The 16,423-nt window shown below is 36.1% G+C and overlaps 1 protein-coding gene and 3 long non-coding RNA genes across 43 annotated transcripts; 3 read left to right on the top strand and 1 right to left on the bottom strand.

Annotated features, from left to right (window-relative positions):
* Positions 1-921: 921 nt before the first annotated feature.
* On the top strand, positions 922-4,011 carry LOC110894116. The gene is made up of 3 exons (XR_002566121.2): positions 922-2,025; positions 3,479-3,615; positions 3,722-4,011. It is a non-coding gene; the product is annotated as an uncharacterized LOC110894116 (long non-coding RNA).
* A 1,258-nt stretch (positions 4,012-5,269) lies between these two features.
* LOC110894118 lies at positions 5,270-9,079 on the bottom strand. 6 transcript variants are annotated; one of them, XR_004874484.1, is made up of 13 exons: positions 8,952-9,079; positions 8,761-8,847; positions 8,621-8,678; positions 8,460-8,515; positions 8,128-8,398; positions 7,906-8,051; positions 7,480-7,613; positions 7,310-7,377; positions 6,616-7,246; positions 6,169-6,503; positions 5,910-6,086; positions 5,766-5,838; positions 5,270-5,694 (listed from the first exon to the last, which is right to left on the bottom strand). It is a non-coding gene; the product is annotated as an uncharacterized LOC110894118 (long non-coding RNA). The 6 variants fall into 6 exon arrangements; XR_002566122.2 differs by having other exon boundaries at positions 6,616-7,377; XR_004874482.1 differs by having other exon boundaries at positions 6,616-7,377; positions 7,532-7,613.
* On the top strand, positions 8,415-9,247 carry LOC118484791. Its single transcript, XR_004874486.1, has 2 exons — positions 8,415-8,554; positions 8,636-9,247. It is a non-coding gene; the product is annotated as an uncharacterized LOC118484791 (long non-coding RNA).
* Positions 9,248-11,000: 1,753 nt separating this feature from the next.
* LOC110894119 lies at positions 11,001-14,224 on the top strand. Of its 35 annotated transcripts, none has more exons than XR_004874477.1 (9): positions 11,003-11,522; positions 11,623-11,706; positions 11,782-11,868; positions 11,970-12,094; positions 12,797-12,821; positions 12,898-12,948; positions 13,043-13,088; positions 13,171-13,355; positions 13,872-14,224. XR_004874477.1 is itself a non-coding variant. In XM_022141291.2 (9 exons), exons 5-9 carry the CDS (start codon positions 12,045-12,047, stop codon positions 13,904-13,906), a joined length of 420 nt encoding a protein of 139 aa, XP_021996983.1. In that variant the 5' UTR covers positions 11,003-11,298; positions 11,396-11,522; positions 11,623-11,706; positions 11,782-11,868; positions 11,970-12,044; the 3' UTR covers positions 13,907-14,224. The 35 variants fall into 35 exon arrangements, 11 of the variants coding, with proteins under 11 accessions (XP_021996988.1, XP_021996984.1, XP_021996983.1 ...); XM_022141291.2 differs by having other exon boundaries at positions 11,003-11,298; positions 11,396-11,522; positions 12,797-12,926; positions 13,197-13,355; XR_004874478.1 differs by having other exon boundaries at positions 11,004-11,522; positions 12,898-12,926.
* Positions 14,225-16,423: the final 2,199 nt, after the last annotated feature.

The following is a 16,423-nucleotide window of genomic DNA, read 5'->3' as shown; positions in this document are numbered from 1 at the left end:
TTCTTCTTCAACCTCTGATCTCCACCATCACTACCACCCACTGCAACCCAACCCCATGACATCCACCTTAAACCCACCATCACTGTACACCCATCACCACCATCTCACCATCTCACCACCCACCATCACCTCCACCTTAAACCCATAACCACTGCACACCCATCACCACCATCTCACCACCACCACTAAACACCCACCTCCATCTCAGCCGTCGTCGCCATCTGCTGACACAGTGTTCAACCAGATCTGATAGTCCTAAAACATACATGAAATGGCGAAATTACGATGAAAAGTAGCGTTCATTTGAAAATCGCTGAAGTGTAACGCACTTGATAATCAAAATAATATTATGTTTGTTGTGTGATCACCAGACAGACAGAGGATATTTATAATATTTTTTCTGAGCTACTCATTTAATTTGTTTGATAATAATCCTCCGATTCTTCGTTCTCATTGTTTTTGTTTTGAAAACGAAGATTAAATTTCGTTTGGATTTTGATTTTAATGCGTTTTGTTTATGTGGGTTTCAAATTAAGGTTGAACGTAGTGGGCGCCATGTAGCGCCGGAAATGGAGTTCGCGCCCTTATAGCGCCGGAAACACCGCCCCCAAGGGCGCCATGTTTCAGAAATTGGGAGGAGGCGCTATTATCTTCGCGGCGTGAGGGAGGAAGATGATTAAGGTTGGACCAATCAAAAAAAGGTTAATGTTTTTATAATTATTTAATAAAAACGAAAATTAATAATTAGGTATTGATGGGTAGGGGCTTTATGACTACGGGCTTAAATGCATAACGCCCCATAACGCCCACCCGCACACGTGGCGCGCCACATGTCGCATAACGCCCCCAAAAGGACTTTATGACTACACATGGCCTAAGGGGTCTTTTTATGCTTCTACAAAACTGAAGCTTTTATTATGTACGTTTTTTCCCACATTTAATTCTCCCTTTTATCTGGTCTTTGACTTTCCCAAGCAAACCCTATTTTTTTGTTGAATCTTTTGGTGTGTGTGTTTGATTGAGAGAATGGTAGTTGAGTTTGGGGATAATCAATACTCCACCATTATAATCTCTCCCTCTGTATTCTTCCAGCAGCAGATGCGCCGGACACCGGCGTCGATGCCGGCGGTTAACCGACGACCACACCCACCCCACCTTCTTCCACCTCGCACCACCCTTACACGCACACGTATGGTCTCGAAAGAGAGAGAAAGTGACGAAGGGGAGAGAGAAATCGGGAAGAGAAAGAGAGCGGCGGAGATAGGCGGCGGCACCGCCGCTACGGCGGCGGTGATGGTGGTCGACGATGATGATGAAGACGACAGTCGTGAAACCAGGTTCTCTCCGTCTCAACTGTTTCTTTCCTTTTAGAAATGATGACGATGTGTCGATGATGATGATGACGACGATGTGATTATGTCAAGGATGGTGATGACAGACAAGGCGGTGGTGGTGTGACAAACAAAGATGTGTTTTGACTTTTGAAAAGGAGGGAGGTGCTCTAATTTTGGAGCAGGTTAAGAAGGAGGAGGAGGTTGAAGAAGATGAATAGTTGTTCTTTATATATTTTTTTTATTTCTTTAAATTGTTCAAGGGTAATATAGTCATTTTACACATGGTTAACAGAGAAATTTAACAGAGGTTAGGTCAGGGGACCAACCGAGTTCATTTTTAACAACTTTTGAGATCACATGTGTAATTAGTAAACCACTAGGACCAAGTATGAAATTTTTGCAAATCACAGGGACCAACCAAGCATTTAACTCTAAAGTATATATATGTGGTTAACCTAATTTGGTTCAGCCAAATCAGCCGTCACACTTCCGTCTCCTCACTATCACCATTTACATAACCCAAACCCAAATCGCCGTCTGCAAAATCTGTTACGGTCGTTCTTTATCGATCTTCGTATGTTTGGATCGACCAACGAGTCTATGTTATGAAGGTGTGTTTCTGCTATAAGATCCCTTGGTGATTATCTTTCCGTTCGTGTTGGAATTGGTGGTCTCGGAATTTTAGATCATGGTACAATCTCAGTCCTTCGCTCTTTAATCTTTGTATACATTTATATCGTTGTATGATACACAGTAAGGCTCTGGTTCTAAATATACATGTTTGTGTAGGTATTTGTTAACCATATGATATTTATAATATGAACACCAATATAAACTTTAACACTGTGATGTCAACATAATTAGTAGCACACTACATTCGCACGAAATTGTTCTCTTTTTTTAAGAAAATAGTAGACAGAGTATATAAATTAAGTATTTTAACAATAACAATCCATAAATTAGGTATTTATTCTGTAGGACTAGACCTGGCAAACGGGTCGGGTCGGGTCATGGGTCAAAACGGGTTCGGGTCAAAACCGGTTCGGTTAAAACGGGTCAATTATAAAAAGGGTTGTTTTGGTTCGGGTCGAAACGGGTCCGGGTCAGAACGGGTTTCGGGTCGGGTCCGGGTCAGAACGGGTTTCGGGTCGGGTCCGGGTCAGAACGGGTTTCGGGTCGGGTCCGGGTCAGAACGGGTTTCGGGTCGGGTCCGGGTCAGAACGGGTTTCGGGTCGGATCGGGTCGGGTCATAGTGGTTTTGAACTTCAGGTACAATCTGTTGCTTTTAAGTTTATAAATCAATAGAATGAAACATGATTTTATATAACTTTGAACTGATAGAAAATGAATTGTCCTTTATGCCCTTTTTTGCATTGTTCTTTGTGTATACAAAAAATAAGTACGCCGTTGCTGGGGATCGAACCCGGTCACCCGCGTGACAGGCGGGAATTATAAACTGCAGAATCAGCAGGTTCATTCGTTCGCTGAAAAGAGTTTATTCGCTGCAGAATCAGCATATAGCCGCTGCAGAATCAGTGTTCCGCATCAGTCCTGCTTACTCAAAAATTAAACATATACTTACTAAGACCTAAGAAAACTCAAGATTACAAAGTTAAATGGTAGATAATAGAAAGTTAAACACAGTTCAGTTATAACACAAAACATAACAAGATGCTCTAACATCTTGACTAAAACACAAAACACATGAACAGGTATTTAACTCAATATTTTCAAATGTTATTCAATCAGTCAACTTGACTTAATTTGAATTTGTCTAGCAGGACAAGCATAAAAACACAAAACAAACATATACAAAACAACACATGCTTCCCTAGTTGTAAATTACGCATTAACACTTGTAACCCACTCTAGACAGTTAATTCACATTTCTATGTTCTGGCCCGACCCTTTTCGGTTGACCGTTTGGTGCCCAATGTTTGACCTTTTGAGATAAGAAAGAGTAGAAGATATGACACAAGATAAGTTTGCTTTTAAGGATTAGAGAATGCCAGTCCATGCCAGTCTATCGATTCTTCATACTTTCTACGATAAGTGATTAATTTATATTGCAGCTTTAAGCGATTTAAGAGTTCAACTATTGGAACTTTCACTTAAAAGTCATAGTCTTTGCATTGATTTTGTAGGCTGAATTCACTATGAACCCCGACTCGTATTTAAATCGAATGAGATTCTATCTGATGAGTCAAGTAAAGAGCATGGATGTTCCAATGAACCCAGCTTGCCTATATCTCACAAAGTTATTTCTTTATTTCTTCTCAAGGTAATGAGATTATTAAAGAATGTATTCTTAAAAGGTCTGTTAATTTTATTTGTTAAATAATATAATGTGAATTAACAAACATTTGGTGCTAATGATTTATTGACAGAATCCTCAAACAGAAGCTATATTAAGAAGAAAAAAAAAGACGAAGTCGAAGACGAAAAAAAGAGGTATTGACACGCATTGATGCGTTGGTTGATAAAATCACTAGCCAAACAAAGAAGGATAAACTAATTAAGGTAAAATCATTGTTGATAAAGGCTTGGGATGAGCTAGATGAGAGTTCAAGTTCTGACAGCAAATAAAAGACATCGGATACATATGTATTACGTGTTATTGTGATGTAAATTGTATATTTTATGAATTTAATATATTTTTTTATGTTAGTCCCCTTCATTTTTTAAACGTTCATAACTCTTTCATACATTATTATCTTTAGCATAAAACATCTAAAAGAACTCACCGCTTTTTATGGCGTTTTAAAATTAACGTTTTACAGTGTTTTTGAACTTGGTAAAAAAAAATCTGTATTTAGTGTTTTTAAATTCGACATTGACATTTTACATGTCTCGCGCCCAACACGTTTGTAGGATTCTCGGAAACCGCTTATGAGCGAACTATATTGTCAGCACTACCCCACAGACGCAGATCGAGGGATAATACATCAAAATTTGGTGATGATGTGTCGATACGAGAACCATTTTGCCATCTAAAATTCTATGTGTCAACACTAGGTTTAATGTGATTTTCCATCCCCTTTTTCTGATGGGGGGCAAAGAGGGCGACAGAATTAGAAGAAGTTTTTTCTTTTCAAATATAGATATTATATATATATTCTCGGGAACTGCTTATTAGTGAACAACGTTGTCAAAGCTACCCCGCAAATGCGGGGTAAAAAACTAGTGTATACATAAAGTACTAAATTTATAATTTTCTAAAAAATATCAAACATACAAAATATAACTTGTAAAATCCGAAAACTTGTGTGTGGTCAAATCATCACTGGGTTTACTTACTTTGTCACTGAAAGAGTACGAATAGTTTCTTTGATACTCTTCTTTCAAATTTCAAACCCCATTTCATCTTTACTATATTTATATCCATCAATGGAGCTTCTACACAATCAAATAAACGGAACTGAACTTCAGTTCTCATCGTCATCAGCACATGTAGAACAAGAACGACGCCGTATTGAATTCATCACAGGTGAGTATATGTACTTGTGAGCTTGTTTTGGTTGATATTATTACTGAATGAGGCCTTGTTAGTGTTTGTTAGTTAGAATTTAGTAGACTAACGAACGGTTAACGTATACATAACCAAAGGTTTTTTTTTTTTTTTTTCGTGTTTGATCGTTAAGGATTTATTTTTTTTACAGAGAGTATTTAAAAAAACAAGTCTACTAACAGACATATATATCGGCTAAAATGGACTAATACTCGGGGTATTAGTGCTCACACAAATATTATGATCAACTCAATCTTCCATATCTAATGTATATCGGATCTGAATTATTACAAATCCAGTGCAAACAGTTTATGCCCAACTACATTTGGTCTTGCTTGTAGCGATTTTCAGACACAAGGCTCGGCTCGCCAATTTTAATAATATTATTATAATATTATAGGCTGCATGTTGTAGGGAACAAATGAAGTAAAAGTAAATAAACTTTAAAATAGACTAATATCAGTTAAGGAACCAGAAGTGGTTAATAAACCCTACGCATAAGGTCAAAAACTTTTTACAGGTCAAAAACTTACTTTTTCGATGAAACACTCACAAAAGCTATGCTAACTGGCATTGAAGAATTTCGATATCTTTTAGTGTTCTGTCCATAGCATGCAAGACCATCTTCTTTATCTGTTCCATGAAACCATACTTTTCTCATGCAATTTTAGTTAAAAATCAAGGTTGTAAAACCTGGCTGACTCAGCCACCTAACGGGTCAGCTCGTGACTCAGCCACCTAACGGGTCGACTCAGGTCAAACTCGGCTTGAATATTCGTACTTGGTGTGGACATCCGGCAGGAATAAAAACGGCTTCTCCAAGATGTTGCGTAAATGTCCATGGTTCCACACCTTATTCATTGCAGGGAACTTTTAGTTTTTTCATAATATTAGTTCAACTAAGCATTTCAGGTAATACCAACCATGTTCCGCTTTTAGCTTCCTTTTATGCTCCGATGTCAAGTAAAATGTTTGATCAAGAATAGGATTATAAACCTACACAAACCATCACATCACTTCTATGAGTTACTAATGAACATGAACTAAAAAATAAAGAAAAAATATACCTTATCAATGGGACAACCGCATGGGTATTGAAATTCTTTCAAATGATTCGAAAGATACTCCTCTAACTTTTTCACATCTTCCCTTCGGAATATGTCCCAAAGAGCACCATCTGTTTCCTTGGATTCTACGCCCATGTCACTAACTGATACTTCCACGGTGTGTAACAATATATTCACCTGCAAAATTCATTCATGACTATGAAGATACTAAATTTCACTCATTACTATGAGGATACTAAATTTGAAATTGGAATAATACCGCATCTGCTATATCGCAATGAAGATGGGTCACAGAATCTCGCCTCTTCCAAGTTCTTGGGTATTTCCATACGCAATGTATGATTTTGGACCCATATCAGGTTTATTAATATGTGGTGGTAACTTCGCAGCACTAATATTAAAAACACCTGTCTTTGGATCAGTGTATTCTCGGAGAGGCAAAGCACAAATGAACTCATCATAATGTCTTGGCAGAACTTCTTCATAGCTATGGTTAGGGGGAAAGTCCTTTAGTTTGAGCATCACTGGCCGTGAATCGTCATGCCATATTCCTTTAGTGTAACCTATGAAAAATTCCGAAGCACACATGTCATCCTGAAAATTAGAAGTCAATTGGTCACATCATCAAAGTATATACATATACACAGTCATTAAAGAAAACTGATAAGTATATACATATACACAATCATTAAAGAAAACTAATTACCACACAACCATAGAAGCAATCAATGGTATTGACTTTTGACCCTTTTTTAGGATTCAAATGTTTAAGCAATGCACGGCACATCACCATCGGCTCCCAGCTTAATCCACTAGTCTTGAAAATCACCGGCTGACCTTCCCTCCAGTGTTGACGAAAACGAATAAGGTTATCCCTCGAGACGTCTCTTGGTGAAGGGTAGTATAGGAAATCATCTGATCATTCCCTTTGAGCTGCTCTGAGGTGTGTATGACAATTGGGTTCCAACGGAACTGACTCAAAATGTGGTGGCTTAATTGTTTTCAATATACAATCAGCTTTCTTTTCCAACGTTGAGATCCAATCTAATCTTCTTGTAAGATACGTGTGAGCTCCAATAAAGAATCACCACATCCACCGATTTCTTTAGGAGGACAAACTATCCTCCGGTCTTTAAGTACCCATTTTGGGCTATTTGAAGTGTTGGGTTTCGGACGCCCCAAGTGCAAGTGCCAAATGTCATATGTACCAACCACAATGGCTAAATTCTGCTTGTTTTTGAAGAGGGTCATTCTTCCGTATTTCCTGACAGCACACCTCGTAGTCGCATTTTGAACAGCTCCGAAAAAGATCAAAAATTGATGTTGAGCAGTAGTTGCTGGACACACCTCGTAGTATTTAACAATATGCATAAATACAAAAATACTTGTGCGAAAATTACCAATAGACGCGTGCTTTAGTGGGATAGTTGCCCTGCTCTACTTTTATTGAAGACACTGGTACCCACCCCTACACAGAAAATGCAGAACAAGGATGAGCGTGCTTTGTTTATTATAAAGGGGAAAAATAATTACAAGGATAAGCTTGCTTAATTTTCTTTTAGATGATTACCTTGAGCATCTGCTTGCTTCTATAAATAATAGCTCATCAGTTTGTTCTTTACTAATTTGTTTTACAACCGACGTCAATAGATAGTGAAGATGCTGCATCTTCACATAATCATCAAAGTTTATGTCCGGAATCATCTGTTTTACCAAAGTAAAAACATTAGAACGTAAGCACGTGAACTGAATCCACATAGTAAAAACATTAGAACACATTACAAACCTTAATTCTTGACTGTAAACAGGGGCGGACCTACGTTACGAGGAACGGGTTCCCCGGACCCCAATCTTTTTTTAAAAAATAGTAGAAACGGTATATAAAATTGTCTATGGACCCCATAAAATAATTTAGTTGGACCCCATAAAAATGAAAGTGAGCCTAGTGCAGTGGTAAAACCCCTTGTTTACACACAAAAGGTCATGGGTTCGATACCTGTTTCTTCCTTTTTTTGTGTGTGTTTTTTTTTGGACCCCATTGTTCAAAAATCCTGGGTCCGCCACTGACTGTAAACACTCATTGCAATTGCAGTAAATGGGCACAGATTTGCAATGTCTTCTTCTTCTTGCAATTGAGGATACCTGAATGTTCAAGATATACATTTGGTTTAAAATGTAAGAAAACGATCAAGCTATAGAAAGGGCACTTCAAATTTACCATTCATTGATGCACTGGATTTTTGTTGACACTTGGTGCAAGCAACAACAGTTGCTGTTCTATTGTTTTTCTTTCTTACATTGGTGACATGTGTTTCCACTTTTACGATCCTGGCAAGAGATAAATGTTATGGCATGTTTTCTGTTTTTGGGGTTTGACTTTCCCCTTCATGTTATGGCCTGTTTTCTGTTTTTGGGGTCTGACTTTCTTAGTAAGCAACTTCCTTCTCTTCTTTTGGATCTTTCTGTTTAGAAGCCTGGTTAAGATCAGACTTTAAATATATGTCAGCGTTATTTTTTTTACACAGAAGCTTTGTAAAAAGAAAAGCACACCAGATGCAGTTGGCAGGTGAGGGTAGTGGCAGACCTAGGGAGCATCCCGGGTTGTCCTGATACAGATCCATTAAAATTGCATCAGTTACACTAAGGTAGTAAGTACCTCAAGAGTCAAATTCCAGTTATCTTCTTAGATTTTTATTACAACTTTATAATACCGTTTGCTTCTTCAGGAGGAATGGTGGACGGGTGGTTGTTGAAAGTCGACCATCTTTGCTGTAAGTGTGTGTGTTTGTTTTTATGAGAAAGAACCTTTAACCGTACATTATCAAAATCAAAACTTTATAATTACTTAAACCTGCTAATCTGCCTGTAATATACTCCCTCTCCCTCCGTTGTAATTCCTGTATTTTCTCGTGGTTCTCAATTAGTTCATTTGTTCATCCTAGTAACAAAACAAAACAAAAAATTGAATAAGCACTTGAAAAAATCGAATGGTGTTTTTTACTTGAAAAATAGAAAATAGAAAAAGAAAGCATAAGGAATTACCTTCGACTTTCTTCCCTTCGACATTTTATCGATACTTTTCTTCATTTTTATAACTTGAATATCCCAAACGTCTCTAAGCACTGGAAGAATCTCTCTCCACTTATCAAAATCCTTACCTTCCTCATTTCATCATGTCTATAATATAATTGATACTTGAAATAATTACTTTTTGTTTATTCAACATCCTATTCAGAATCGATAAATAAGAATTTTGGGGATAAAAATATCGTTGTGGTGGGGAAAACATCGTTGTGGTGGTGTTCGAGGCTGAGGTGGTCTGCAGCGGGCGGCGGTAACAATCTTCCTGCAAAAGACCTGCAAGAAAAAGACCTGAAAGTTCCAATAGTTGAATTCTTTGCACTTCATGATTCATTTTCTGAGTAATACAGGGACAGTTTGTGTCATTTTCGAAACCTCAGGGACTGTTTTGTGTTTTTGTAAAAACTGAAACTACAGGGGCCAAAGTGAAAATTTTCAAAAATCAGAATTAAACAAGGGGTTCTTCCTTATAGAACCCGCTAAACGGGACTAATACTCGGGGTATTAGTGCTCACACAAACAATTTTTTTTTTTTTACAGGGAGCATTTAAATTAAAAGAGACTAATACACTGGGTATTCTATCTAAAAAATATAATAATAATAATTTTTTTTTTCTTCCATAAATGATATAATTAATTTATAAAAATTATAAATTAATTTAGATGGCAAAAAATGTGTATATATATATTCAGGTCTTCATGATATATCAGCTCCGAGTCGGAGGATAAACGAGTTCGAATCGAGTTTTTAAACCCACACAACTCCACTTACTCTTATATCACACTAGTTTGGGTGAGCACTAATACCCAGTGTATTAGTCTCTTTTAGTCGATATATAAGTACTACCCCGTGTATTAGTCCCTTTTAGTCGATATGTACCTGTTAGTAGACTAGTTTTTTTAAAGACTCTAAAAAAATAATAATAATAATTTTTTTCCATAAATAACGAGTTCGAATCCTACTAAGGCTGATTTCATCTAAAAAATATAATAATAATAATTTTTTTCCATAAATAATATAATTAATTTATAAAAATTATCAATTAATTTAGATGGCCAAAAATGTATATATATATTCAGGTCTTCATAATATATCAGCTCCGAGTCGGAGGATAAACGAGTTCGAATCGAGTTTTTTAAACCCACACAACTCCACTCTCTCTTATATCACACTAGTTTGGGTGAGCACTAATACCCGGTGTATTAGTCTCTTTTAGTCGATATATAACTAATATTCCTTGTGTTAGTCCCTTTTAGTCGATATATACCTGTTAGTAGACTAGTTTTTTTAAAGACTCTAAAAAAAATAATAATAATAATTTTTTTTCCATAAATAACGAGTTCGAATCCCTCTAAGGCTGATTCTATCTAAAAAATATAATAATAATAATAATTTTTTTCCATAAATGATATAATTAATTTATAAAAATTATAAATTAATTTAGATGGCCAAAAATGTATATATATATTCAGGTCTTCATAATATATCAGCTCCGAGTCGGAGGATAAACGAGTTCGAATCGAGTTTTTTAAACCCACACAACTCCACTCTCTCTTATATCACACTAGTTTGGGTGAGCACTAATACCCAGTGTATTAGTCTCTTTTAGTCGATATATAAGTACTACCCCGTGTATTAGTCCCTTTTAGTCAATATATACCTGTTAGTAGACTAGTTTTTTTAAAGACTCTAAAAAATAATAATAATAATATTTTTTCCATAAATAACGAGTTCGAATCCCACTAAGGCTGATTTTATCTAAAAAATATAATAATAATTTTTTTTCCATAAATGATATAATTTCCATAATATAAATTTGCAACAAATTGTTGCATTATGTGTTGTACCCTAAGCATTGGGGGGATTTTCAAAAAAAAAATTATGATTTTTCTTTTTTAACCCAAAAGTTTTAATCATTTGTATTTTAACACTTTTAATTTGTTTAGTTTTAACTCAAAACTTTACATTATATATTCTTATGTTCCCATTAAAGTCAAAGGGAATAATATGCAATCTCAACCATTGGATGAAAATGAGGTTAAATCCTGGCCCTTATAATTCATAGAAAGCTTCTAGAAGGGGAAGTTTTTTCACGGTTATTTTGGATTCCTTTGACCTGCACATCAGAAATTCTTGGAAGGATAAAGCCCACGATCTTCAGTTAGCGACGGTTTTCAGCTTTTCATCTATAACCGGTTGTGGCCCCTTTCTCCGGTGATTCTAAATGCAAAAGATACATACATGTTAAATCCTTGTCTCTCTTCTTCATCGCATCTTCTCTCTGTGCTTCTCTGGTCCCTCGTCTCGGTAATTATTCATAACAGCAGTCAAAATTGGTTGCCTATATGTCCCATCTCCACAACCTAAATCTGCATTTTCACCTTCGAATTACCATCTGTTCAAGGCAAACCTTGGTGTTGGAACATAGCGCACATCATTACCTGGAGTGGCCAACTCTTCCATGCTGCTAAAGATCTGAAAAGCCCTATGTATACAGAGATGGACTAAGCGAAGCCTAACAAAAGTCTCAGGTTAATTCACATATTTAGGGTTTGCGGAAATCATTTTTTGTGCGAATTAGGGTTTTGTATAAGTATCTATCATTGTGTTGTTAATTTTTGTTGATGTCAGTGTGTAGAATGTGGAATATCACAAGAGTTCTATGGAGGCTGCAAGAAGTTCAAGTATTAAGGCGAGGCAATTAGCGGCTTCTAGGTTTGTTGAGTTCTTTCCTTGATTATCAGGTGCTGCAATTGATTGCATCTGAACCATCCTAATTGGAATTTACAGTCTCTGGTGTCTCCTTTTTCAATTGGATTTTAAAGTAATTGACGGTGATGCTGCCAAATTAAATCATAATTGTGCAGTTCTGATCAGGTAAAATCGTTATTGGCGTAAATTTGATCTTATTGTCTGAACGTATTTACATTATTCCAGTTTAACTTATATTTGTGTTTGTTTTGACTTTTGAGTTGTAGAGTAAATTTCATTGGTGCTGCAATGTAATGGGAACATGATAAAATTGTTACGTGTTGGTTATATGAGTCAAAGTCATGGTCAAAGCTCCTACTCCTCTGATGAGTTCCCTAACTCAAAGACGAAGGTACATTCCAGTTTTATTCTTATACTGAACTTATGTTTTTTTTTATTTCAGTTTACTTGGGTTTAGATGAGGAACAATTCACTGTTATAATTTTTTACCTATTAAATTATTTTCAAGTCACAGTATATTTCTGAAAATCATAGTGATTTATATGATCTCCTATTTCGATAATATAATTAGTTTAGAATTGCTCTTTTCTTGAGACTACAAGTTTTCTATCCGCCCTTGATCTAATCGAATTCTGGATACGTAAAACTTTGTAATTTGGTACCTTTTTGAACTTCAACCCCAAATTTCTTTTTATATCAAATCTAGATTACTATTGTTAGCTAATATTAGTGATTTCAACATATTTTAGATATATTTTTAACCTTTTTCTTTATATACCTGCACAAATTTTCTTTTCTTTGTTCAATGGTCAGACTGCCACCTTGTGGGTGCTCACAGTCTGTTGAGGATCTTGATATTTCAGGAGAAAAACTCAAGCCGTTAGCGTATTTTCATTTCTAGGTTTATAAATAACTTAAAACCATACACATTGTTCATATGCGAATTGCGAAATCAATTCGTAAAGCTGGCACAATGATCACTCATGTAAGCTAGTGAGGGGAATCTTGTGTCTACTGAATCAAATTTAAATGTTTGTTCTGAAGATTTTGGTGAAGGTGGTTACCATCATAATTTTATACCCGTTCGGTGTAGGTGTCATGGGTTACCAATGAAGATGGTTAGCTTGGTATTTCACATTTTCACTCATTCCATGAAGAGCTTTGTTAACTCAGTCAATTTGTTGTTGCTTGCAGTTAAAAGGGGTAAATACATCGGTTTGCAGGTTCATGTTAAATTCCAAATATGTATTTACACATCTTGGACATTAATTTATCTTAAATCCCAAAATTTAATTGCCACTGTTTAAGAAACTAGCCATTATTTTATTTTTTGTTGCAGATGTATCGAATGGTAAAGACAACTGATCGGGCACCGGCTTCTTCAGGTTAAGCTTTGTTACCGAACTTTGAATTCATTTTTATTTCACAAATATAAAATTGTAGTTTCAATTTATTAACTTGATCCAGACCAGCTGTTTTCCAATGTTAACTAGGGCAGTTTATCTTTGCGAAAACTCTTCATCCAGGGATAATTATGATGATATGCTATCTGACATTCGTAACCCACGAACCAAAGAACGATCAGCTGAAAGATAGAGGAAGGTCTAGATTTTACCAGGAAAAATATTATCAGTATGGAGCAATTCTTCAAGGTGAAAACTTTGTTTTATTTATATGTATTTTAGCTTAGTTATGTTACCTGTTACTCGAATAACTCACAGGTGTGGTTTTATTTGAAGTTGGCTTTTAGACTAACTTATATCTTAGCTCTTTTTTAAACAGATACTGTTTTTGTTTAGAATGCAAAGAAAAAAACATTTATATTCTTATGACATTAAAAAACCCGTCCACCGGACGGGTATAGAACTAGTTTTTTGTAATTTAAGCCAAAACTTTTTTATTTACAACTTTGGGACTTGAACCCAAGACCTCCCTCTCCCAAGGTGTTTAAAGGCTTTGCCTTTACCAATGAACCACCACCCCATTGGTTAAGTGTACAAGACTCTAATTGTTACCATGCTAGGGTTGATGTCTTTGACACAAATAAGTAAATGGGTTGTGTTCTGGTTCAACCCGACAAGCTTGACATTTGGTATTTTATGGGACCAACAAAAAGAAAATGCTAACTCGAATATTTAGTTTCACTTATTTGTGATAATCTTGAGCAGGTGTCAAGTACATTGAAAATGAACAATGTTCATGACGAGACATAGCATGGCGAGGCGACACAATGTGTAGGAACGGCGTCAAGGCCTTTGAGCTAATACCACCCTTAACTATTTCAATTGAGCCTTCAAAACCTTATATTGAGCCGCTTAGGTCAGGGGTCTTTCCCCCAAAAGCCGAAAAGTGGCACAACACTGAGATGGCATTGTTGTTGTTGCGGTTCAGGAACTTTAGTGTTTCCCGCCAGCTGTTTCAAATGAATGTCCAAAAAAATTGTAATAACTTTCTTTAGTTTGTAGGAAAAGGCATTGCAAGTTTATAGAAATGTTTGAACAGAGCACGGTAATTTTCGAAATACCTTTTTCCATAACAACTAAATATAATGTCTATATTTAAATCACCTTAATCAAATAATAAATCACAGCGCTTATTTTCTCATTTTCTTATTTATACGTAACTAGCGTTAAAGAGATGATTTAGGGGGCCACTTTCATATCACCAATCAGATTTCCTTTTTTTTCAATTTCTTTTTTCTATTTTTACATTAAGAAAAAACTTTATTCCACACCGTGGAAGTTACCAATAAAGCCCCATGCTTACGTGGCATCACAAAGCCCCAAGGCTAAAGGGTTTATTCCATACCATGCAACCTTATTTTTAGGGGTGCAAATGATCCAAGCCCGAGCTCGATTAAGGGGGTGTTTGGGTTAGCTTATTTTGGAGCAACTTATGACTTATTGACTTATAAAAGTTAATAAGTTATTTGTTGAGTGTTTGGGTTAGCTTATTTTGAAGGATTTTATGTCTTGAGAAGTCATTTTTGAGAAGTTAGAATTTCTAACTTCTCACTTTTGACTTATATAAGTTAATAAGTTAGTTTTGAGAAGGAATGCCAAACACCCACTAAATTATGAGAGCTCGACCTCGACTCGGTTCGAGCTTTGTTTTCAAAGCTCGAGTTTGGCTCGTTGGTAGTTTATCAAGCTCGAGCTCGGCTCGGGCTCGACTCACTTATTATCTATTATTTAATATAATAAATATAAATAATATAAATAATAAACTCAATAACGCTCACAAGCTCGATGAGTGAAGCTCGGGCTTGGCTCGTTCACTAAACAAACTTTCGGTTCGGACTCGGCTCATAAACAAGTTTACAAATGCTCGACTTGGATCGTTTACTAGACAACTATAATCATCATCATCATCATCATACTCAGTAAATCCCAACAATAGCAAAGCAAAGGTAGGGTCTGAGGAGGGTAAGATGTAGACGACCTTACCTCTACCCCGTAGGAATAGAGAGACTGCTTCGGGTGAGACCCCCGGCTCGATAGTAAAACTATAATAAAAACTAATATTACACTAAGGCTCGAGCTCAGGCTCAATAAATAAACAACCTTTATTTTAGGCTTAAGCTCGGCTTGTTTTGAGCCGATCTCAAGCCGTTCGGCTCGTTTGCGCCCCTACTTATTCTTAACGAACTGAACTTATATTTGGTTTCTCATTCTATTGCAAAACCGAATGTCAAAGCCATAACAAACTCAACTAATACCGATCAAATTCTCTTACGTAACAAACCTGCTCAAACTCACGTGCTTCCCTAGTACTAATAAATCAAGATTATAAAATAGAATATGAATCGTTTTATGTTACTTTTTATGCTAAGGAAATAAATCACATGGTAAAAAAAATATATTTTTAGGGATAATATATACGTACATGATATATATGGTTAACCTAATTTGGTTCAGCCGTCACACTTCCATCTCCTCACTATCACCATTTACATAACCCAAACCCAAATCGCCCTCTGCAAAATCTGTTACGGTCGTTCTTTATCGATCTTTGTATGTTCAGATCGACCAACGAATCTATGTTATGAAGGTGTGTTTGTGTGAGAGACGTTTCTGCTATAAGATCCCATGGTGATTATCTTTTCGTTCATGTTGGAATTGGTGGTCTCGAAATTTTAGATTTGGATAATATATCATGGTACAATCTCAGTCTTTCTCTTTTTAATCTTTGTATACATTTATATCCTTGTATGATACACAATAAGGCTCTGGTTCTAAATATACATGTTTGTGCAAGTAGGGTTGTAAACGAACCGAACGAACACGAACAACGCCTTGTTCGTGTTCGTTCGCTAAGGAAATAAGTGTGTTCACGAATGGTTCACGAACACTTATCAAACGAGATTTTATGTTCGTGTTCGTTCATTAAGTAAATGAGCGTGTTCGCGAACGGTTCACGAACACAAACGAACACAGATAAATTTGGCGAACGCGACAAAGGATAAAGATAAATGGCCAGAGAGTAGCACTCGAACTTGAATAGCTTATTATGGAATGGAGGTCGATCGTATTCGCCGATGTAAATAATGAGAAATGAAAGGGAAATGATGCATAAACAATGTGAAAGTGAGTTTCCTAGTTTATTTGTTAGGGTAATAAAATAAATAAAAGTTGTATAATATGAAAAGTACAAATAAAATATAAGAAAGTACAAAGATCTTCAATTAAAACACAAACATACGAACATAAACGAACGCAAA

This window comes from Helianthus annuus, chromosome 12 (assembly GCF_002127325.2).
Source record: "Helianthus annuus cultivar XRQ/B chromosome 12, HanXRQr2.0-SUNRISE, whole genome shotgun sequence".
In the NCBI taxonomy this organism is placed as follows: domain Eukaryota; kingdom Viridiplantae; phylum Streptophyta; class Magnoliopsida; order Asterales; family Asteraceae; genus Helianthus; species Helianthus annuus.
This window is presented reverse-complemented; position numbering and strand designations above follow the sequence as displayed.